This window comes from Sorex araneus, chromosome 3 (genome assembly GCF_027595985.1).
Source record: "Sorex araneus isolate mSorAra2 chromosome 3, mSorAra2.pri, whole genome shotgun sequence".
NCBI lineage: Eukaryota > Metazoa > Chordata > Mammalia > Eulipotyphla > Soricidae > Sorex > Sorex araneus.
Window position 1 is genome coordinate 103,322,926 of NC_073304.1, and position 24,876 is coordinate 103,347,801.

General features: G+C 53.4%; 1 protein-coding gene across 1 annotated transcript in view; it reads right to left on the bottom strand.

Annotated features, from left to right (window-relative positions):
• Nucleotides 1–24,876, bottom strand: part of PAQR5 (progestin and adipoQ receptor family member 5) — a 69,859-nt gene that overhangs the window by 39,148 nt on the left and 5,835 nt on the right. Inside the window, exon 2 of the mRNA XM_055133840.1 lies at nucleotides 2,552–2,729. Within this exon, the coding sequence (XP_054989815.1) occupies nucleotides 2,552–2,602 (51 nt within the window). The 5' untranslated portion in view covers nucleotides 2,603–2,729. The remainder of the gene's footprint in view (nucleotides 1–2,551; nucleotides 2,730–24,876) is intronic.

Consider the following 24,876-nt stretch of genomic DNA (forward strand, 5'->3'; position numbering starts at 1 on the left):
TCCAAAGGGCATGAAAACACTGATTCGAAAGGATATTTGCACCTCTCTGCCCACAGCAACGTTACTCACAACAGTCAGCATATAATCAACCTCAGTGCCCACTGGCTGATGAGTGGTCAAAGACAAAGAGGATAGATCATCAGTGAATTACTATTGGACCATTATAAAAAGATGAACTCATAACATCTGGCACAAAATATATCATTCTGGAGGTGACTGAGCAAAGAGAAATAAGGAAGTGAAAGACAATCAATGGTTCCATCTGCGTATAGAATATGAATGATGAAAGCAAGCCAGCCAGAAACAAACAACAAAGCCAGCTCTGGTTGGTGAGAACAGGGGGTGGCCGGAGGGCGAGGAAGGAGGTAGCAGGAACGTTTGATGGTGGGAATGAAGAATGTTGTATACAGAAGAGGGTTGAAGCAAGACTCCTGAAAATTCGTAATATTGCAATGTAATGAAAAGTCCATTTAAAATAAATTTTTTATGGTATGATTGGTTAAAGGTGCAGGTTAAAAACCAGGTACCTGGGTTCAGACCCAATGCTGATACTTGTTAAATATTCTCAATTCAGGCTCTGCTCTCTGCAGCAGATGCAAGCCTGGCGCCTCAGTTTCTCTATCTGTATAATAGATTGGGACAAACTATGAGACAAGTGCTTAGAAAAATGTGTGACACTGCAACATTCCAGTAAGTATTTCTAGTGTTATTATTTGGCTGGGGGTGTTGGGAGTTACACCTGGGGATGCTCAGGGATCACTCCTGGCAGCTTTGGAAAATGAAAAGCAGTGCTGATATGCTGTGTCAAGACAAGCCCACTACCCACTGTGCTATCTTTGCAGCCCAGAACTATATCTTTATATTTATTTTGTTTGGTTTTGTGGATTTTGGATCACACCCGCAATGCTCAGGGCAGGACTCGGGACCATTTGGGATTCTGGGGATCAAACCAGGATCAGCTGCAAGCAAGGCAAATGCCCTCACCACTGTACAATCATTCTAGCCCCAGAACTTAATCTTTTTCAAGAGTGAAGTTTGCGGAATGTGAATTACATCTCAATAAAGCTGTTGTTAAAACAGATTCTTGAGAGAAAGAAAATCCAAATGTCAAAATTGTTTCCTGAACAACCCTAAGAGTCGACTAAGCTGCTGCCTTGGAAGGGTGTTATACACAGTTCATTTTACCAGCTACTCAGGAATGCAGATTTAATTCTAATATTACACACATTTTCCACAGAAGTAGTAAAAAACACTAACTCAATTGTGGCTGGTATTATCCTAATCCCAAAGACAGCATAGAAGAAAAATGAGGGGTCAATTAATTAAGTTGGTCTAATTCTCCACACAGAATGAGAGCTGATTCAGGGTCAGAGAGATAGCACCGGCCATAAGATACTTTCCTCGAATACAACTAACCTTGGTTCGATCCCTGCTGCTGTATATAGTGCTCCTAGCTTTACAGGTGTGAGCCCAGAGTGCAGAACCAGGAATAAGTTCTGAGCACAGCAAAGTGTGGCCCCAACTGCCTCCCCACCCCCACTACCCCCGATTCCACACCCCCACAAAGGAAAAATGTGAGCCAATTCCAGGGATAGATTAAACAGGTATTACATCATTGCCATGTTGAATTTAAATGCAAATTTAGTTTAACAATAGCAATGAGTTCAGGACAGGAGTGATTAGAAAAGTGTGTGGCTAGAAAACTGTACAATAGGTAGGTGGTTTGCCTTGCACATGGCTGACCTGAGTTCAATTCCCAGGATCCCATATAGTCCCCCAAGGCCCACCAGGAGTGGGCTGACTGCAGAACCAGAAATAACCCCTGAGCATTGTTGGCTGTGGCCCATAAACAAAACAAAAGAATAGCAATGAATTCAATCAGATTAACAATTTAACTGAGTTCATCAATGAATTCATCAGATTAACAACTTAAATTGAGTCATATACGACCATCTCAAAAGATACACTGACCAAAAAAAAAAATCTCAAAAAAAACCAACAAATTATTCTGGTTTGCTGGGGAACATTCTGGAAAGTCAGGACAAATCTATAGCTCTCATCCCATTGTTTCCACACACCCACAGAGAGAAAAGGCTATCATTATATTAAATGACGAAATGTAGAAAGCACTCCTTTTGATTAAAATCAAGAACAACACGAAGATGCCTGTACTCCTGATTCCTGATGTATTTAAATAAGTTCCCAGGTGAGTTGGATGCTGGGAAGCCAGGAACCCACTCTGGGAGGAGCCGGCTGGACGTGAGCCACACTGACCCAGTGTTGCACACTTGGGAGGCTCACACACAGCTGGGTGTGGTTGTCTGGAATGCACATACTTTTGTGGCACAGGAAGGGAGAGGGAACTTTGAGGGAGCAGCGGGCAGCTTTGAGGGGAAGAGGGAGTCTGGAGAGAGAGAGAAGGCAGCTCCAAAGGGAGCCCAGGGCAGAGGGGAGGAGGAGAACCAGGTCAGAGAAGTGAAGCTGTAACCTGATGGGAGGAAACAGAGACTCCCAGAACACCCAGACCCCAACTCCAGGGCCAAGCACATACCTGGGGCATCTGGTCGACCCGGAGCAGCCTGGGCAGCCTCAGGCTCAGCATCCTGAAGCAGTGAAGCTGGGTCAGGATTGTCGGCAGGGCTGGCTGGTGCCTTAGAATTGCCCAGAGCTCGCTCACAGTTCTGACATGGCCTGGGCTGCCTCCACTCACCAGTGCCTGAGCTGCTTTCCTGAAAGAGTACAGCATAAAGAAATCCAGTGAGTTGCAGCCAAACCCCAGCTGGACCAAAACTATCGGATCAGGGACTGGAGAAAGTGCAGTGTTTAGGGCTCTTGCCTTGCATGGCCAACCTGGGTTCAATTCCCTGCACCCTATTTGGCCTACTGAGCACCACCAAGAGTGACCCCTGAGCACAGAGTCAGGAGTAAGCCCTAACCACCGCTGAGGGAGGCCCAAACACCGAAAAGGAAAGGAAAGAAAAGAAAAAGTCAAAACCCAAACCCACAGCACTGTCAGAGCAGTTGACTCTGGACACACACTTGCTTTGCGAGGCCTCAAGTCATCCCCATGATCTGAGTCACTGATTCCAGGGGTGCTGGAGGGAAGTGATTAAATCATAATATGGGCACTCGTAAAACTGCAGCGCTGGCAGAGACCACAGATGCTCCAGATCCGCTCAGATCACTCATAAGGCCGGCAGGGTGGAAGGACTTCCCCACAGCTGCACAGCACAGGGTTCTGGGACTGCTCGCTCTCCCAGGGGCCATGTGCTGCCCCTGGGCACTGTGAGGTCAAGTCCACAGCTAGCCAGTGGGCGGCGGAGGTGAGCACCGTGCCCCAGACCACCCAGAGAGAAGCAGCTGGTCCAGAAGGTTGACACAGGGGGTGGCCCTCACACATGAAAAACCAGACCGGCATATCCAAGACATGTCGGTGACGGGTCAGCCCAGACTCCAAGGCCAGTGAAGTGAAGGACTCAGGTGCATCCAGGGCGCACCCACTCCGCGAGGACTGGCTGTTTCCAGTTTGGGGTGTATCACCATCTCTCCTTCACTTTGGGCCTTTTCTCGCTCTGTCTCTCACTCCCTCTCTCCCTCTCTCAGTCTGTCTGTCTCTCATCCCTCATTCCCTTGTAACTAATATATTCCGTCATGAAAAGATTTTAAATCATTTTTGAAAACTCCCTCAATGAAACTATTACACACACACACACACACACACACACACACACACACACACACACACATCCTGCAGGCCAGGGAGATGGCTGAAAAGGTCAGTGCGAGTATCCAGAGCTCTGGGTGTGATTCCCAGCACGGTAGCATCCCCCATCACCCCTGACCACTGGGAGAGACCCCCCCAGCACTGAGCCGAGAGTCAGCCCTGGGCTCTGCCGGGTGTGGCTCCAAAACAAAACAAAAAACCAAACAAAAGACAGTTTCATGACTGTGAGTAACATCAACTAGAGAAATGCCAAACCCTCAGGACAGGCTCAAGACATGGAAAAATACAAGTTGGGTGGGTTCAGCGAAGAAAGAGCAGAGCTAGGAATTCATCATCACAAACGCCTCCTCTCTCCCCAGGGGCTGAACCCCACAGCCTCCAAGGCTGCCCAGCCGGGTTCGGGGTGTGGTCACACCTCCCACAGCCAGAGGGCCTAGCCTGTGCCTCCCGGAGGCGCCAACCCCATTTCTCTGCAATGAACTGGGTCTGCCTTGGTGCTGTCCCAACAAACTGGTGGGAAACTCAGGGTTGTACCTGGCTCCTCCCAGCCTTTCACAAATGCTTACTTAAACAAAGCAGTGCTGTTCACCCCTGGAACTTAAAGTGCATTTTTAAAAAAATGGATGGTGCATTTAGTCTGCTTATTATTATTTATGCCTTCTGTATTATTTTCCAGAACTATATAGAAAAATACAATAGATTTGTGTTATAAATGTGCTTCTCTTTAGAAAGCATTGCTGTAAGTAAGCACAGAATATTATTTAGCCTTAAAAAGAAATGAGTCTGCAACACATGTTACAACTTGGGGTAAAGCAGAAGCACGTGTGTTAGCAAAATAAGGCAGACACAGAAAGACAAATACTGTCCATTCCACCTAGACAAGGAACTTGGAATTGGCAGGTTTATGGAAATACGAAGTAAACAGAGATAGGGATACACACACACACACACACACACACACACACACACTCACTCACACACACACATACACAATTTCTCTCTTAGTCATTCACAAATGCCACAGCCAAATACCATAACACAGCCAAGATGGTGCACAAAAAGCACCTCTTTCTTACAGTTTATCTATTTCTTACAGTCTCGGATGAGGTGCTGGGTTCTAGAGAAGGCCTGTCCAGGCTGCATATGGCTGACTGCCAGCTGCGTCTTCCTGTGCCAAAGGCACATGGTTTCTATCTAGGCCTCTGTCATTAGGACAAACCCCCCTTCATAAAGGCTCCAAGTCACCTCCCAAAGGCCCCACCTAGGAATCTGGGGCGATGCCAGCATTTAGGCCCCACAGCAAACTGCACGCACCTACACACACTGTGTCTGTAGCCCAGAGCCGACAAACCCAACCTCTGAGCAGCACAGCCAAGTCCACCCACACTTTTTCCTGGGCCGGAGATGGGGACCCTGATGGAGAATGACTGGCCTGACAAGGATCAGGGCGGGGTAGAGAAAAAAGAATGTCTTATGAGTTGGAGAGCTATTTGAAGCCTTTGATGCTGGAAGACCTTCGGCTGGCCTAGACCCAGTGTCTGTGGTGGACATAAGCCACCACAGCAGTACTCAGGCATTCACAAGCAGAAAAAAAGAAAGGTGCTCTTGTTCACATTTCCAAAATACAGGGGCCATGGTGATACTGGGGGTCGCGGGCTTACCTTGCACTGGGCTAATTGGGGTTTGAGCCCCGGCATCCCATATGGTCCCCTGAGCACCCTCAGGAGTAATTCCAGAGTGCAGAGCCAGGAGTAACCCCTGAGCATCGCTGAATGTGATCCCCAAACAAACAATTTTCCAAAATTCACCTGGAAACTTCTGACTCAAAAACAACTTGGAGAAAATGGCCTCAAAGAAGAGGAAGCTCATGTGCAGAGGTAGAACCTCACCCCCAGAAGGGCCCCAAACCCTCCAGTGCCACTTCTGAGAGGAGAGTCAAGGACAGCAAGCCCAGGCAGTGAAGGTCACTCCTCCCCCTGTGAGTCGCCCTCGAGCTGCAGCAGGGGGTAAGCATCCCTGTCTACGAAATGGCAGCTGCCCTCCAGAGAGTTCCCCCCTCATTCCAAGCACAGTGACCACCACGATGGCCACACAGAGGTTTTCAAATTGCAGCTCCCAATTTGTCAGCCAATTGTGCACCCAGTTTAGTGGGTCGGGACTAGAACCTACTGAGCTTCAATCAGCTCAGTATGGGAAAGAATAGAACAAATTCTCGGTGTGTTGCGTAGAACCTGCCTTTTGCTCCCCTCCTGCTAACTTTGGGTCAGACCCTGCTGTGCTACTCCCAGAAAGTTGTTCAGGAGTCACTTCTACCAGTGCTCGGGAGATCCTGTGGTGCCAGGGACCAAATCTGAGCCTTTCTTCATGCAAAGCACCAGGCCACCAGTCATCTTCCTGGGGGAGCCTCACTCCCTAAGGTGAGCTGCGACCCAGCAGGGGTCACATAACTGAATGTGGGAGTTGTCTCAAAGTAAATTTCTTTATGATTTGTTATCAGAAGATATTTGATTTGTGTAACAGTTTTGTTTGTTTTCTCTTGCGTTGGTGCTTGGACCGCACCCCCTGTGCTGAGCTTACCCTTGACTCTGCACTCAGGATCACCCCTGGACTGCCTAGGGGACTCCATGGGGCCCCTGGGATCTCGACCACAGGCAAAGCAAGCATCTTACCCACTGTGCTGTCCCACGGGCCCCTGTGTAACTGTTCTGTGTAACTATACACATGGGCTCATTAAAATTTCCGCCTATAAGAAGAAATTATGAGTAGAAAAAGTTTAAGCAGTCTGGCAGATATCAATTTATTTATCAGCTTATTACACGATGTACAGTCATATGTGTGTCGGGGTAACACATAACCTTTTGTTTTGTCTGTTTGTTAGGGCCACACCTGGCTGCACTCAGGGCTACTCCTGGCTCTGTGCTCAGGGGTCACTCCTGCAGGGGCTTGAACCAGGTTGGCCATGGGCAAGGCAGGCACCCCACCTGCTGTATTATCTCTCTGGCCCCTATAGAAGGTATCACAGACTGAAAAGTCTGGGAAAGAGTACAAGTGCCACAGTTCACTTGCCCTGATTATGGGGAGATACGGCTTTCCACACCCCTGTCTAGAACTGGCACACCATGATGCATCTGTGGGACCCTGTGAGGTGGCTGTGCATGTGTCAGGCTCTGGTTCCATCCTGGCTCTGCCAAAAAAACCGATGTCTCCAGATCTGCTTGACCTCCAAGGTGACTGTCACCCTAGGGTGTGCAGGCAGGAAAGCAGGACAGACTCTGAAGGCACAGAAGAATCCCTCCTGGATGGCCCAATGTGCCCCACCAGGAAGGCAGAGAGAGTGTATAGGGAGGGGCTTCAGGCCTGGAGGTCAGGCCCAGGGCTGCTGGAGTGTGTGTGTGTGTGTGTGTGTGTTTGTGTTTGTGTGTGTGTGTGTGTGTTGATCCCTCAAGGACCAGTATGCGGTGGGGCAGCCAGGCCCCATCACCAGCTGACAGACCCCTCCTGAAACCGCACCCCCCCAGGTCACCCTAAGTTCCGAGCCTCAGGGGGAAGATGACTGAGGCCCACACTCACTTCTGCAGGAGTGCCAAGGTGCCACATTCCCTGGGAGAGGGCAGGGCCCAGCCCTGGTGGAGCCGCCTGCCCCAGCACCCCGCCCCCTCTCCTAGCCAGTGGGGCCGGTTCCCAGACTAGGGAGAGACAGATTTGTACCGCAGGCACCATCCGCCCTCACTGGCAGAACGACCCCAAGGGTCTGCTGGTTTCCAGGCCTGGCAGCTTGCCCGGCTGCCCTGGGCCTCCTGGAGGAGGGCGAGGGGGTGCTGGGGGCCTTCCAAGGTGTCTGGAGGTGTGGCTCAACTTCTGATTATCTGCATTGTTGACCTGAACCTTTCACTCTTTGAAACTTAGCAGGCAACCAGGAACCTGTCCAGTCATGCACACACGCACACACACACACACACACACACAATGCACACACAACAGAACACACCATACACATACACAGAACTTGGCTTGCAGTGAACACCTCCAAACAGAAGCTGCTGTTGGGAGCTTGATTCAAACTGATTCTCAGATTCTTACAGATGTAAGCAGGATAGCAGACATAACTCATATTCTCCAAGGATTGGGCCTGACCCCGATTTTACAGAAAAGTCTCTATAAAAATTTGTTAACTGTTCTTCTCAGCAGCTATCCATCTCTCTGTGGTGCGTCCATCCACATCTATCCAGCCAGCCAGCCAGTCATACACCCACTCATCCAACCATCCACCCACTCATTAACCCATCCACTTATCCACCCACTCATCCATCCACCATTCATCCATTCATCCATCCATCTATACATCCATCCATCCGTCCATCCATCTGCCTGTCCATCATTCGCCTGTGGGGTGTGCTGCTTTAGCTGGATTGAATGCTGGGGACACACTAACCCTGGGGTTATTATCCTCAGAGAATAAAGTGCAGAGAAAAGGTGAGCTGGAGGCAGGCAGGGATGAAAGCCTCAGGAGAGGGTAATAATTTAATTGGGGGAAGCAAGAGAGGGCCAGGGGTCCTGCTGAGCACTAAAGACGGGGCACTGGAGGTCTGGCATGGGCATGGTGGGCAAAAGTAAGAATGAGTGCGGAGGCCTGTGCAGAGACAGCAGGGCTCCCTCCATGGGGAGGGCCAGGGTTCTTTCCTGGCTACTGAAGAGGGGTACAGAGGGGAGTGTGTGGAGTGCTGGAGGGTGTTGGGGTAGAAGGACCCCACTCAGGAGAACTCTGTGTCTTTCTCAAATGTCTCCCACATCACATGCTTCCCCACTTAGCCGTAGGGGAAGGGAAAGCAGGGCCCATGGGCATTCTCGGGGCTGCCCTGGAGACCCCCACTCACTCCTGCAAAGGATGTGATCACCCTCTCCCAAACCACCTACTCTATTTTGTCTTTTTGTTTGGGGGCCACACCCCATGGTGCTCAGGGCTTACTCTGGATGTATGCTCAGGATTGCTCCTGGCGGGGCTCTGGGGACCCTCTGCTAGGGACTGAACCCAGGGCAACTGCAAGCAAGGCAGGTGCCCTCCTTGCTGCACCATCTCTCTGGACCCAGCTAGACTTCTCAAACAAGTGAGATCTGGAAGGTTCCCCCAGCCCTTTGCCTGAATTCAGAAAAGATTTTAAGAGAAGGAGAAAAGACGGTGGGGAAGCTCCTGGATTCCCTAGAGGTTTCCAAGATAGGATTCTAGAGCCTGAGCTAAGTCTTGAGGCACACGGAGAAGGCGGAAGGACCTGAGACACAGGGTGCCCAGGGGACATCAGGGCTGGGTGTGGCGGACAAAGGACATGCTAGGAGTGCCCAGTGTGGATGGGGCTGATGTTGGATGGAGTGGCAGGTGCCAGGGCAGGGCTTGGAGAGGTGCCCAGATGAGGATTTCAGGTTCCACTGAATGTGCCCATGAACTTGGTCTCCGGCCTGAGGGCTCAGGTGGGGATGGAGCGTGGAGAACTCAGAAGGTTGGCAAGTCCCGGCCCTGCCATCCGCTACAGACTGGCAGCTTGTGCACTCTCCCCAACTTGCATGTTTTTAGCATTTAAAGGAAGATAATAAAAATATTTGGGGTGGGCAGAGAAAGAGTACAGCAGGTAGGGTACTTGCTTTGCACACAGCTGACCCAGGTTCGATCCCCACCCCCCTCCCATGGCCTTGCCAGGAGGGACCCCTGAGCACAGTAGAGTGTGGCCCCCAAACAAAACCACTAAAATTAGCAGTGGGGGGTTGAGAGACATGCAGGGACTAAGGCACTTGCCTTGTACACTGTTGACCTGGGTTTGATCCCCTACACGCCACAGAGCCCCTGAACATCACCAGGCGTGATCCCTGAGCAGAGCCAGGATAAGCTATGAGCACAGCTATGTCTGCCCCCCAAAACCAAACCAAAACACCCTCCACCCCCAAATACTACTGGTGACTTTTATGAGGAGAATAGATGCCTGGTACCTAGCAGACAACAGCAACCAATAAATAGATGTCATTATCACCAGCCCTAAACTGTCCCAACTCTGCTCCTGCCGTTGGTTTATAACTTTGCTGGCGCGCAGACTTCCCCTATGGCTCAAACCCACCTCCGTAACTGGCCCTGTGGCTAACGAGTCCTCCATGTGGGAGGGGTTGCCATGGTGACCCCCACTCGGCATTAGGGTGAGGGAGAGAACTGAACCTTTCCTTTGTTCCAGCTAGCCCAGCTATTCCAGACATTTACCACCAGGCAGTTAGGGTACATCTGAAAAGGCCAAATGATGCTTCTCAGCGCATGGCAGCGCCAGGTTGGAACTCAAACATTTCTGGGCGAGGGACAGCTCCCTGGGTATGTTGTAAGCCGTCCATGCACGGTCTAGGGCAGCTATGACACACTTATGGATCCACAGTGACCGGCAGGACACAGTGTCGTGACACGCTATGAAGCAGAAAAAGCAGGTTAGGGGACAGCATGAACCTTCCTGCGCTCCCGTCTATAAACTGGTGTCACACTTAACTGCTTGTATGGATGGGTGGAACAGGGGCTGAAGGGTGCTCCAAAGCGGTCCCAGCTGTGCTCTCTGGCGAGCAGAGGTCTTTGCTGGAGATTTGCTTCACTCCTTCCTCAGGCATGATACTAGACTTTGCCCACAGTAAGCACGAGCAGTTTGCTGTGACTTTGACAAAATGCTACTTAAAGGAAAATGACTGAACCCTTCAGTCCTCGACCAGGCCTGGAGAATGAGTGACCTAGAGCACGTCCGGGCTGCCAATGTCGGCATTTCCTCAGGGAGCCCCGTGGAAAGCCTGTGTGTGGGCCTCCCTCCCTCCAAGAGTCTCTGTCCTGTCCCCGGGACACAGACACTGGCGACCCAGTCCCGTAGCCTAGCAGCTCATGCGCTTGGCAAAGCCCCTTCTTTCATCCTTTCTCTAAGCCACGAGCCGACGGGGGTTTCTCCTGCACAGCCATGGATCTCGGGGCGGGGGAGTGTGTGCCAGGCCCTGTGCTGGCACGAGGTGGGGGCTGACAGTGAGCAGAGGGCACTGGGAAGACCTGCAACTCTCATCCTGCCGGTTCTACGCCCCGGACCCAGAGTCTGCACTGATGCCCCTACCAGGACTGTCAGGTCGCCTCTGGAAGCGTTAGGAAGCCCCCACTCCTCCAGCTCTCACAGCCCCGCCAGTGGCCTCAGGCCCCTCGGCCTCTGCATACAGCGGTACACTCCCACCTCCACGCTGGACACTCCTCTCCCTTCGGTCTTCTGATCAAGTCTACCCAGATTTTGTGGCTGAATTCAAACACCACCTGCATTCCATTTCGCTCCTGTTTCTTTCTGACTCTGTAGCTGACTGGTTGACTGGTTCCCCCGGGGACGCTGAGGTCAAGCAAGGTGGAGTCAGCTGGCATGTTGGAGGGGCCCCCTGGCACTGGGAACTGTGTGTGTCTCTGTGCCCAAACGCATGTTTGTGGAATGACCAAGTGTTTCCACCACCCAGCATTTTGATCCCTAGAGATGGAATCTAGTGAATCTAGAACCTTCCATCAACCTCCCGCCCCCAAATTATAATGACTCTGTTCATGGATTTTGCACAAAGGGGTCAAAATGGAACAGTTTACTTGGTGCAAAATTTTGTTTTGTTTTGATTTGCTTTGGTTTTGGGACCACACCAGGCTGTCAGGAATCACTCCTGGCAGGGCCCAGGGGACAATAATCTGTGGTGAAGGAGATTTTACACCAGACAAGCACCTTAATCCTTGTACTCTCTCTCCCCCGCCCCCTCTCTCTCTCTCTTTCTCTCTGTCTCTCTCCCGCTCTCTCTCTCACTCTCCCCCGCTCTCTCTCCGACTGTCCCTCCCTCTATCCCCCCCTTCTCTCCCACTGTCTCTCCCTCCCTCTCTCCTTTAGGGTTTTATGGTCTGCAATACAGATACTGAAAGGTTATCATGATATATCCCTCTACCTACTTTCAACACTCAGTTCCTGGCCAGAGATTCACACATTGTTGATGACGGTTTCCCATACACATAATTCCAAACCACACCCCTCGCCAGTGTATCCAATTCCCTCTCCCTGTGCCCTGGATCCCCTTCCCACTCAAACCCCATTGTGTCACCTTTGGCTCTGACTTGTTACTTTGCTGTTTATCTTTAAGTCCCACATATGAGAGAAGCTGTTCTATATCTGTCCTTTTTGTTTGTTTGTTTGGCTTTTTGGGTCACATCCAGTGATGCTCAAGGGTTATGCCTGGCTCTGCACTCAGGAATTACTCCTGGTGGTGCTGAAGAGATCATATGGAATGGCGGGGATCGAGCCCGAGTTGGCCACATGCAAGGCAAATGCCCTACTCACTATACATCACTCTGGCCCTGTGTCTGTCCTTTCCCTTCTAATTTCACTCTATCCTCTTGTTCATCCATGTTGCTGCAAATTGTGTGATTCTGTTCTCTCTTGGAGCTGCATAGTATTCCACTATGTCTATAGACCATGGCTTCCTGATCCCTCCATCTGTGGTTGGATACTTGGGTTGTTTCCGTATCGTGGCCTTTGGACTAAGTGCTGGGATGAGCGCAGGTGTGCATAAGTCCCTTCAGATGAATGTTTCTGTGTTTGGGGAATAGATGCCAACACTGCTCCCACTGGGTCCTATGGGAGCTCTAGTCCTATTTATTTTGAGAAATCTCCTTACACATTGCATGTGTTTTTTGAAGGGATACCATGACAAGGTCCCACAAACCCTAAAATGTGAACTAAGTCTTCAGTCCTTTTCAGCAGATGCAGAGCAAAAGAAAATTAAAACTCATTGCAGGAATCATGTTTACTCTATTCCCAGACATCCCTAATGGGAACGGCAACACTGCGAGCTCTGAAACTGGCACCAGGAAAGCATCAGAAACCCCAGTTGCAGAAGACAAAAAACTTAAAGACAAATTGAAAATGTTTTAGGAACAAAAACTATGGCTCTTTGTCAATGAAAGCCGAATCTCTTCAAAAAGAAAGAAGAGTCAAAAGGCCTTGTCAGCGGAAAATATCCAAAGATTCCTTGCAGATATATCTCTCGGCATTTCTTAGCAGGGGGAGAGTCAGAAAAGAGCTTTTTCAAGAAAATTTCTTTTAAAAAAAACCAGAAATAATACTTATAGATTCCAGCAGTGAATTTATGCTCTATGCATGCGTATGTACCAACACACACATACATACTTGCAGCACAAAGGTGTTCGAGTGTACTGTAAGATGCTGCTGGGGCCAGAGAGAGTACAGTGGTAGGGCACCTGCCTTGCACACAGCAGACCTGGGTTCGATTCCTGCCACCCCATATGATCCCCTGAGCCTGCCAGGAGTGACCCCTGAGCATAAAGCCAGGAGTAAACCCTGAGCACTGCCACTGGGTGTAGCCCCAAACCAAAACAAGACACTGCTCTAAAATATTTTAAATTCCATTTAAAATGTTTCACAAGTCAATCTCGTGACTCAGTTTGTTTGTGTCTCTGGTTTTGGGGCCACACTCGGCAGAGCATCCTGCACTGGGTGGGGGAGTGTTCACGGACCCCCCACCAGGGCAGGCTTTGGCTCTGGCTCCAACTCCTTGGCCTGGGGGATGAGTGCAGGAGGCGGGTCCCTCCTGCCAGCTTGGGAAAGGTGCCAGGGTGGTAGAAGGCTCCCCTCACCCCTGTCGGGAGCTGCCAGGGTGCTGGGGGAGCAGGGCCAGCTGCCAATCTGATGAGAGACTTCGGTGGCTGATAAGGCTGTCAGGACACAGCAGCGAAAGCCAGTGGGGACGCTGGGGGTGGAAGCCGGCTGGGAACCTGGAGGAGGTCCCAGAGTCCCCCGCATGGGGCCAGGGCCAGAATCTGATGCACTTTCCTTCTTTGCCCATCAGCTATCCAGGGCGCATGGTGATCGGCCCCAAACACAGGAGGGGGCCCCCCCTTCACCGAGGAATGGTGACCCTGAACAATGACATTTGGCACCTGAACAAAGACCCTGAGGGTCACTGATTACCGAACAGTCTGGGACCCTGTGCCTTCAATCATCGACCTGCTGAGGGGACGGTGATGGGCCCCAAACACACCAGGGGACCCCCAGATCATTGCTGGACAGTGACTCAAAATGACATCTTGGGAGAGGGACCGAGTGAGGGGAAGAGCCAAGACCCCAAAAACCTCACTAGCAAGAAGTCATCAACCCACCCAGGCATCCAAATGACCAGGGCTGGCACAGCACCACCCTCGGGTCCTGCCAGGGGAGGAGCTGCCAGTCAGATGCCCAGGAGGCATCCCAGCATGGCCGGGGCCATCACTGTTCACCTTTGCACGATCTGCCTGGTGAGGCAGATGAGACACTCAGGGTGTCAGGAGACACGTGAGGAATGCTGGGCACGGTGGGAGAGGGAGAGTCAGTCAGAGCCGGGATCTGCAGGAGGTGAGTCTCACATTCAGTCCCATTGCTTAGTGTCCGGGTCCTCCCTGAGCTGTGAGTATCATGGCTGCCCCCACTCTGTCCGAGGAAGGCTCTATCTGTGGCTTGGAGCATCAGCCTTGCAGGCATGTGGTCATGAGTTCAAACCCTTGTTGCCCCACATGTGCCCAACTCCAGCCAGGCAGCTCAGCTGTCTGCACTGCCTGATGGTGCCACCAGTGACGTCTGATTGCACAGCACCCGCAGGGGTGTCTAAACAACACAAAAGGGGCACGACACCCCCGCCCAACATCACAGCCATAACTCACTGTGCCTCCATTGAGAGTGCTCACCCCAAGTGTGAGCACCATAGCTTGATATGGGACACGAGCAAACCAGCTGGAAACGCGGGAGCCCCTCCCCCGCCCGCTGTCTATGCCTTGCCGCATGGGCAACCCTAGCTGTGGCATGATGGAGGAAAGGGAATAGATGTCATATGAAAGCACAGACTGAGCAGGAAGGAAGGGGACGCTCATCCATGGGCCACCTGCCTCCCAGACACACACAGGGGTGTGTCACAGGCTTCTCGGACCCCACTGTCCACTGCCGTCTACTGCCGTCAGCCCCGTCCCTGTGTGACCCCACATCACACCCTTGCTCCCTCTAGCCTGGAAAATTCCACTTACCCTTCCAGTTCCACTCGAGCCCCAGCTATTAGACTCCTGTGCCCTCCCCCCTCTGCTCCAGCACCGGGCTGCCTGGAAGCTGGGCGGGTGCCTGGGGACCATTCTCCCAGCAGTGCTCACTGGGTGCCCAGGGCCAAGCACAGCGGCCCACACGCGGAGGTGCTAGGGAGTTTCTGCTTCGTGTCTCTGTGCTCAGGGTCACTCAGGGGTCCTGGGGGTCTCCTCCCTGCAATGTGCGCCCCCAGCCCAGTGACCCATCTCTGAGGCCCAGGAGCGTTAGGGTTTGGATATTTTGGGGTGCACAGTGCTGGGCCACACCTGGCGGTGCTCAGGCTGACTCCTGGCTCTGTGCTCAGGGATCACTCCTGGCAGGGCTCAAGGCACCCTGTTTGGTGCCAGGGATGGAACTCAGGCTGGGAGCACGCAAGGCCAGAGCCCTCCCCACAGCGTTCTCCCCAGCCTCAAGCTTTAGAGTCTTAAGTTCCCAGAACAGGGACATGAGCTGACAGCGAGCGGGCCGGGAGGCAGACACTGACGTCAGAAACAGGGGGGAGGCGTGTACGGGGCATTGGGGGGACTGCAGGGCTCCTGGCATGTCCCTTCTCTAAGCCACAAGGTCACAGCGGCCTTGAGCCTCCCTCGCCCAGGGGAGCTGCACGCAGGCACCAGGCACCACTTTCCCTGGCAATCATTAACCCCGCACTCACCCCCAGGACAGGAGGGGCAGGAACTGTGGGCAGGTGAGCCACTTTACCTCATTATTACCCAAAAACACTCCACATTTGAGAGAAATGGCCCAGGGCCGTGGCTGGCAGCTGCTCGGACCCTCCCGGGAGACTAGAGTGGACAGAGGGTCTAGATGGGCCCAGACCTGGCCTGCAGGGTACCCCACCATTGTGAGCAGCCGGGACAGGCAGAGGCCTCCCAGCAGATGATGGTCCCCATGTGGGGGTGAGGCCCGACCCTTCTTTCCTCCCCTGAGAATGGGCTGGCAGAGTCGACCCCGGTCTGCTTCCAGTCTCTGACGGCTGTTTCATTGCCCACTGACTTCTCACCATTGCACAATGGCCACGGCCACGATGCTCCCCAGGGGGAGGGTCCTGAGTCTGTTTGGAGCCTAAAGGTGGGTCCACCTGGACCAGGAGATGGCTCACAGGCAGAGCACAGGCTCCATGCAGCACCCCTGGGCTCCATCCCCAGCACCGCATGGTCCCCCTGCAATAGCCCCTTCTCCAGAAAAACACAAGCTAATGCCCAGGTGCGGTGGTCAGAGCACGTGGGAGCTCCTGGCAGCTGGACAATGAACCCTCTTTCACCCCGGGACAATGAACCCTCTTTCCCAGCTCACACATGCTGCCAAGGGGGGACCAGAACTGCTCATCCTTCCTGCTGGCCCAGCCGGCCGGACTTTCCCTGCTCACCCCGTGTTAGCAGAAGCAAAAGCACTGCATTTCACGTGTGAACGCAGCGGAGGACAGAGGGCCTGGTGGTTGAAATGCGGCACAGAGATACGTTTCTAGCACTGCTAAGCACTGTTTCTATTTTCCCGTTTTGTTTTTGCTTTTGAGCCAAACCTGCCATACAAGGGGTTCCTCTTGGCTCAGGAACTACTCCTGGGGGTGACTGAGGAGTGATATGGGATGGGGAGGTGGGAGGGGAGGGGGATCTAATGGCCCATTGCACGAAGACAAACACTCCCTGCCCGCTCTAGCAGGCTTTGTATTTAAGGCCCAAGGAAATATGCATTATCCAAACCCTGCAGGGGAGGGGAGTAGGGGCCTTCCGCATTAACCCCAAGAACAGCTGAGTGCACTCCCCGAGTCCTACTGCCCACAGTCTGCTCTAGCCCAGGCTGGCCTGGGGTCCCTGCCCTAGGGTCCCTGGAACCCAAGAGGTTCCCTGGAATCCACCCTGGGGGAAGGGACAGGCCAGGAGTCCACCATCCCAGCCCCGCAAAACCCCAACCTGGCTTTGGTTTGGTGGCAACTGTCTCTGTGGGCCCGGCATGTGGGCTGGGCCTCTCCGGGACAAGGGGCAGGACAGGACCAGCTGCAGGCTGTCAGGACTGTCCAACGAGTGTCGGGTCCCACCACGCAGCAGGAGGAACTAGGGGTCAGAGTGGTGGTGTGGGGGAGTCACGCTTGGAGCAGTCCTCACGCCTCAGCCCAGGAATGTCTCTGGGCTGGCACCTGTGCCGTGTCACCTGTGCTGTCCAGTTAAGGGCCACACCCCCACCAGGAAGCTGGAAATTTGACCATCAGTGTCATTTCTTTGGGCCTGAGGAACAGACTGGTATTGGGGGCAGGGGGGGGGGCGGCGGCCGCCCTGAAGGCACGCTGCAGTTATGAGAGGAATTTCTCCTGCTGCCCTGACACCCACGACCAGATCTTCCTCCCAAACTGAAGGGATTTATCACCCAAACCAGAGAGGGCAGTTGGGCCTCCCGGGCCCAGTCAGAGGAAGAGGGGCGAGGCAGAGAGGGGTTGAGAGCCATAACAAACTCTCTGCAGGGACAGAGCACTGCGCCAAGGATCTCCAAAGGCCAGTTCAAGTCGGACCGGGCAGGCCCTGGCCCTGAGTGATGGTCCAGGCTGTGACATCCGCCCTACCAGAGCACAGGGGAGACAGCAATACCCGCCCGATACTGGGGACACCGAGTGAGGCACAGACCGGCCCTGGGACCAAGGGCTCCCCTAAAGCAGGGACGTGCAGCCCCCAGAGACAGGCTTCAGCCTCCCTCTCCCTGTCCTCACTGGACGGAACTCAGAGTGGGAGCTTGGGCACGGCCGCTCGGCCGCCTTACCAGGAAGGGCACTCGCCCTGTGAAAGTCCAATCTGGGCTTCAGAGCAAACCCAGGCTGAAGGCGGGGGTCCAGCCCGAAGCTCCCTCCTGGCCCTCCAGGCCCAAGAGCGCCGACCACTGAGCTCACATCTCAGTCTCCACCTCTTTTCAGGCCATCTGAAGATGGCAGCAAAGACCTGAGCTTGGGTCTGGATGCTTCTAGAAGAGGCCCAGAGTGGGCGGGCTGGCTCAGGAGCAAGGGCCCCTGGGAGCCTCCAGTCTCAGTAAGCGACAGCCTCGCAGCACTGGGCATCTGCAGGGCACCAAGTGTCCCCGGAAGGCCATGAAGGGGAAAACTGGGGTCCGGGGGAGCCCCCGGCACCCCCTTCCTCCCGCCCCTCCCCCGCGCTCCGGTCAGGCGGGGCAACTGTTTCATTCTCCTGCACACAATTTCCTTTTATGTTTTTTTTTCTCACTTGCGATGTTTTCTTGCCACTGGTCAGGTTCTAGAAACGTAGCGTACCCAAACATCCACCAAGTAAAGGCGGGAAGTGCCGCCCTGCTGAGATGCAGCCTTTCCGGCCCCTCGGAGCCCCGCACCTCCGCCTCTGCAGAACCGCCAACAGAGCCGCCTGATCTGGGGAAACACTTGCTTCCTGCTGGGGGCATCTGAAGGCTATCGGAGGAGGCAGCGGCCCGCACCCCTGCTTGGAAGTGATTTCAAAGCCTTAAAGGACTTCACAGAAAAGCAGCCCCCCTGGCCCCTGGCCCACCACCAGCTCCCGGGGCACCCTAGGGCTCACTGTGGGCAGAGACGGGGGACACTCTCGGGTCCCAGAGGACACACAGGGTTTGGCGACCCCCCTGCCCATTCCCCTTAGAGACTCACGTGGGGCCCTGCTGAGCCTTGATGCTCACTGCTGGACACCTGGCCAGGGCCGGCCCCCCCCTTCTTTTCCTCTCCCTTCCTCCCCTGCCACGGCATCCAGCCCTTCCTCTTTCCAGAAGGCCTTAAGCCGGCCGCAGCCCACCAGCGCCTCTGGGGGCATCACCACACATTTATTTACTCTGTGTGTGTGTGTGTGTGTGTGTATGTGTGTGTGTACGTGTGTGTGGTGGTGGTGGTAGGCAAGGTGGGGTTGGCCCAGAACAGTCACACAGTTCCTAGACCTGAGGCAGCCAGTCCAGCTCAGAGGTGACAGGGAGGCCGTGCACATGTGTGGAGGGTGATGCCTCTACCAACTTCACCTTCCAAAGGTAAGAAACTCCTGGGGTCGGAGAGATAGCACAGTGGGGAGGGAGCTTGTCCCGCAGGAAGCCAGCCTGTTTCTATCCCCAGCACCCCATGTGGTCCTCCAAGCCCAAGGGGAGTGACCTCTGAGTCAGAGCCAAGACTCTGGGTGTGGCCTACAAACCAGACCAACCTAGCAAGCAACCAAAGAAACAAACAAATGAAAATGTCAATATTTCATTTAACAAAAACACAGCAAGGCCAGAGAGATAGCACAGACTGTAAGACGCCTGCCTTCTCATGGCCAGGTTTCCAGGTTTGATCCTTGGCACCACAAATGGTTCCCCGAGCCCTGACAGGAGTGATCCCTGAGTGCAGAGTCGGGAGTAAGCCCGGAGCACCACTGGGCGTGACCCCAACACAAAACAGAAGGTAAGAAATTCTCCAGGTAAGCCAGAAGGAGAGTATCCAAGGCATCAGCTATCCAGGAGCATGTCCAGGGGCATGTGGACACCTGGTGACTTACTGACCCTGAGCCCTTCCCACACAACAGGATTGAGCCTTCAGGCTTAGAACCTGCACATTCCCTGCCCCCCAAGAAGATTCGGTGGGGTGTGAGCCCCTGTGGACCAGTCCCCAGCTCTGACACAGTTTTAATTCACCCCATTTTCTTGTCGGAACCTTGGGGATCTTTAAGATTTGTCTTTTCTTTTCATGGTACAGAGGACGGAACCCAGCTGAGAATGTGCCCTACCCCTGAGCCTCACTCTGGCCCCAATAATTCTATTCACAAGTCACACGTCAGAATCAGGCGAGAGTCATGGGGTAAAAGCGTTCTGGGGAGCAGAGGGGGTTCACAGGGTAGGCAGAGAGCACCAGGCCTTGCTCATAAGACTGGAGGGGAAGCCCCTGCTTTAATGGGCAAGAGCAGAAATGGAGTGTGAGGTGCAGGGGCTGGGAAGAAGAGCAAGTTGGGGAACCAAAGGCAGGTGGTTGGGTTTGTCCAGAGGTGGGACTGAGGTAGTGTGATACCCGGAAGATGAGATGGGTCAAGCGACAGGACAGTGGGGAAGGCTGACACAGGTTCAGTCCCTGGCATCCCGTAGGGTTCTCTGAGCCCACGAGGAGTGATCCCTGAGTGCAGAGCCAGGCATAACCTCAACAGCGCCAGGTGTGGCCCCCAAACAATCATAAAGCTCACCAAAAATGTAGAGAAGGGGCCTGGGAGTGGCTGTCCCACCACACACGGGTGGACCCAGTCCGGGGGGCCTATGTCCAGGTCTCTCAGCAGCAGCCTCCCTGCCCCGCCCAGCCCACAGGGAGGGTATGTGAAGGAATCCTGGGAATCAGAAGGCCTCCCTGGAGAGACAGTACAGCGGGGAAGCACCTGCCTTGCGCACAGCCGGCCCGGATTCCAACCGCGGCAACCCCATGGTTCCCGAGCCCACCAGGAGTGATTCCTAAGCACAGAACCAGGAGCAAACCCTGAGCAGTCAGGTGTGGCCCCAAAGCAACAATAAAACAGAAGGCCTCCCCGCGACACACCTCCTCAGACACGGTCACTTACAGGCCTCAAAGTCCATTTCTCTTCAGCCCCTGACGCTGATCTCCATTTCCTACCCTGCTGCATACATACTGCCCTGGGACCCTCAACTGTCACTTCTTAACTCCAGGTCACCTCCTCCAGGAAGCCTGCAGGCAGAGTTTACTTTAACTACTCACACAGGACAGTTCTGAACCCAACGAAACCTTGCAGTTTACTGATCCTCATACTCCATTTGCCTTACTGTCAACTCAATTGTACCCAGATGGCTTTAGATTTATTATTAATATTGTAGCACTGTCATCCCATTGTTCATCAATTTGCTCGAGCGGGCACCAGTAACGTCTCCATTGTGAAACTTGTTGTTACTGTTTTTGGCATATCGAATATGCCCGGGGAGCTTGCCAGGCTCTGCCGTGCGGGCGAGATACTTTCGGTAGCTTGCCGGGCTCTCTGAGAGGGACGAGGAATTGAACCCACATCAGCTGTGTGCAAGGCAAACACCCTACCCACTGCACTATCGCTCCAGTCTGTCATTACTATTATTATTATTATTATTATCATTATCATTATTATTATTTTCAGTGCCAGGGATTGAACCTTCCACTGAAAGGCAGATGATCTTATCACTGATCTGTATCCTGACTCCAAGAGTCTTAATTTATTTTGTTTGTGTGTGTGTGTGTGTGTTGTGTGTGCGTGTGTGTGTGTTTGGGTCACACTTGGCAATGCCCGGGGATCACCTTAGGCTCTGTGCTCAGGAGTCAAATGTGCTCAGTCATTGAACAATCTCCCCAACCTCCATGGATTTTAAGGCCATGCCAAGTGACCCCGCCCAGGGGAGTCTGATACCACCGGAGAAAGGACTTGCTACTCCCGTTCCCCACGAGAAGGGGCATAGCACTCCCTGCACAGAGGCGCGTGCTGGTTGGGAGGCCAGAGGAGCGGGGCAGAGTGTGGAGCACAGCTCCCATGGAGGCACTCGCTGCTGGTGGACAGACAGGCCCGGCATGACAGGCGTTAGGAATGGCTGGTTTGAACAGTTCTGATGGGCTCTGGGACACAGGTCCCTGCTTGTCTGTTACCTGCCCTGAGAAGGTTTTGGGCAGAGGAAATAGTGGCTTGGTGTGCAAGTGAGAGATAAGGAGAGGACTCGGAGAGGGGGCCCTGATGGCCTGGAGATAGCGGCCGCTCTGGCCAGTGGTTTGGTCCTGTGACTACTGGGCGCGAGATGCAGACAGCAGAGACGGCTTTCCCAGCACGCAGTGTCTGGCGTCTGAACCCAGCCCTCTCTTGCTGCACAAGCCCTTCGAACTTCCCCAAGCCTCCTTGGCACAACCCTAGAGAAGCTGAACAAGTGGCCTCAGCTCGCCTCTTGCTGTGAGGACCCCAGGACATCTCCCACCTCCCCCTGCCTGTTACAGCAGAGAGGAAGTCCCTCTCTTGTGCCTCCCTTCTTGTCTCAAGTTGGAGCCCCATCCACTGCTTCCCAGAGACCTCCATGCCAGGGACCCCCAGGAGCAAATCTCCTTCTCTTTGGCTTTCAACATTCTGAGAAATAAAATAGCAGCATCAGCAAAAACGTTCTTGACCAATGAGGAGTAAGGAGTGGGGGAGGGAGGGGTGCTCACTTGCAATTTAAACTCCAGGCAAAGGCTAATTCCCCTAAAACAGAAAGAACATTTCCAAGTCAACAAGGGAAAATACCAAGGACCTAAGAGCAAATGGGCAGATGTACAGAAAGACAACTCACAGACAAGGACATTCAAATGGCCCAATGAAGACATGTTCCACTGCATTCAGAGTAAGAGGAATGCGAGTAAAAACTATAGTGAGGAGGGGCCAGAGAGATGGCCCAATGGGCAGAGCATTTGCTTTTATGTGAGAGCTTTTCAGAGTCCATCCCCAGCACCACATGGTCGCCTGAACACTGTCAGGAGCAACATCTAAGCACAGAACCAAGGAAGAAAGTGAGAACGACAGGAAGTAAGAAAGGGAGAAAGTGAGAAAGGAAAGAAGGACAAAAAGGCAGAGTGACAGCACAGCAGGCAGGGTACTTGTCTTGCACACATCCAACCTGGGTTCGTCCCTGGCATCCCATATGAACTCCCAAACCCTGCAGGAGTGATTCCTGAATGTAGAGTCAGGAGTAAGCACTGAACTTATCCAGGTGTGGCCCCAAAACAAAAACAACAGAAAAATGAGAAGGAAGGAAGGAGGGAGGGAGGGAGGGAGGGAGGAAGGAAGGAAGGAAGGAAGGAAGGAAGGAAGGAAGGGAGGGAGGGAGGGAGGGAGGGAGGGAGGAAGGAAGGGAGGGAGGGAGGGAGGGAGGGAGGAAGGGAGGGAGGGAGGGAGGGAGGGAGGGAGGGAGGGAGGGAGAAACTTTGTACTTTTAATATTCTCAGCAGGGATGAAATGAGCAAAGAACCAGTCAAGGCCCTGATCCCACTTGCTGCCCCAGCACACATGCCTCTGCTACTACTGACACCATGGAGGGAAGAGCTGGCTCTTGGCTGCCACAGTTTCCCCCCTCCTGGGTTCAGGATCCCACCTGGACTCTTCCCAGGCAGCCCTGACATTGCGTCCCCACTGTCACTTCCTGTCCCTCGGCCCCTCGTGAGTACACCCCAAGACCAGGCCCCGTGCCCCAGCTCCATCTTTGCTTGCCTTCTTTTAAGTTTTATTTTTATAAAGTAGTTCACAATACTTGATCACACTTACTATTTGCCCTTCAGTGAGTGGCACTTTCCTCACGAGCTTCCAGTCCCGCCCCCGGCCCCCTCATGCCTCCCCACCTCTGCACACACAGACTGCCGTGCCCCACGCCGGCTCCACTCGCCACCCCGCCTTATCCCGGGGGAGTCTTCATTTATTTATTTATTTATTATTTATTTTGCTTTTTGGGTCACACCCGGTGATGCACAGGGGTTACTCCTGACTCTGCACTCAGGAATTACTCCCGGCAGTGCTCGGGGGACCATAAGGGATGCTGGGAATCGAACCCGGGTCAGCCACGTGCAAGGCAAATGCCCTACCTGCTGTGCTATCGCTCCAGCCCCTCCCAGGGGATTCTTGCCCACCTGCTAGAGCTCAGGTGAGCACCAGCTCAGGCAGCCTTTCCTGACCCGAGTCTAGGGGATCCCAATAGGTGGTTCTGTTCAGCAGCCAGAGCTGCCACTGCGCACCCTCGAACCCAAAGGGCGGCGACGGGGCTTCTCTCCCTGAGTGTCAATCATGCCAAGGTGAGAAACCACCGCATGTCCCCTGACACACTTTCATAAGCCGCCCCCGTAGCTCCATGCCACACCTAGCACCGTGGCGATTACGTCTCTAACTGCACAAAGGTACTGGCCGAGCTCCATTGCCCAGGATGCTGGGGCAGGAAGTGTTTGACTCACCTCCCTGCCCCAGCTGTGTTCCACAGGCGAGTAACGGGGCGGGTCTGCAGGGCCTACGATCCTAGTTTGGTGGGTAGGGGGTGGCTGCTGCCGCCTAGAGAAGCTTCTAGAAGGAACAGTCTGTCAAGATGATGAAGGAGCAAGTTCGGGCCCTATCACTTCCCCGGGGAAGCGCTGTGGGGTTCTGGGTCGGGTTCAGGGTTACCTCTGTACATCCGCCCTGGCTGCCCAGCCTGGACCTGTGCTCGGGGGTGAGTGTGTGGGGAATGCTCTGAAGTGCTTCTGGACCAGGCTGATTTCAGCAGGAGCCTCCTTCATGCTGACCTCAGCTCTGCTGGACCAAGGGCTCTCCTCAAATCCTCAGCTGCTTCCCAGGCTCCTTCAAGTGATAGGGCCCAAACTTGCTGCTTCATCATCTTGAAGGACTGTTCCTTCTAGAAGCTTCTCTGAGCAACTACAGCTACACACCACCCACCAAACTAGAATCCTAGGCACCTGCAGACCCATCCTCGCTGGGGACACACAACTGGGGCACAGAAGCAGAGGGACTTTTCAGAGGCTTCCTTCTTAGTTCGGAGGAAAAGAAAGCAAAATATTTTGTTGTCAAAAAGCCTTACAAGGATGATCCCCGTCCATCCACCTGCATAAGCAGAGAATGTTCTCATAAAGCAGGCGGGCTCCTGACCACTGGGCTGTGTCCCTCTTGCACAGTCTATGGTGTTGACTCCTTGTCTCTTGAATTTTATTTGCTCATAAATAGAATATTGCCTGCATCAGCCCTCCCGAAGTTCAGATACAGTCTTTGTTCATCCGGCATATAGGGGACTGCCACGGGCCCACCAAAAGACAATGCTTTGCCTTTTTCTAACTGCATCCTCAAATACAAATTTCTCCTCTATGGGTACTGCCCGATTTGCCAAAATGGTCTAGACCAAAGTCTGTGCTGTCAGGGAGGGATAAGCAGAATTGTGTGAGCTGATTCCTCCGGCCACCCTCAGCCTGACACCCTGAAAATGTCAACTTCTCTTTACATGCACATATTTTTTTTAAATTAAATTGAACCACCATGAGTTACAGTTATTTATGACTGGGTTTCAGACGAACAAGGTTCAATACCCATT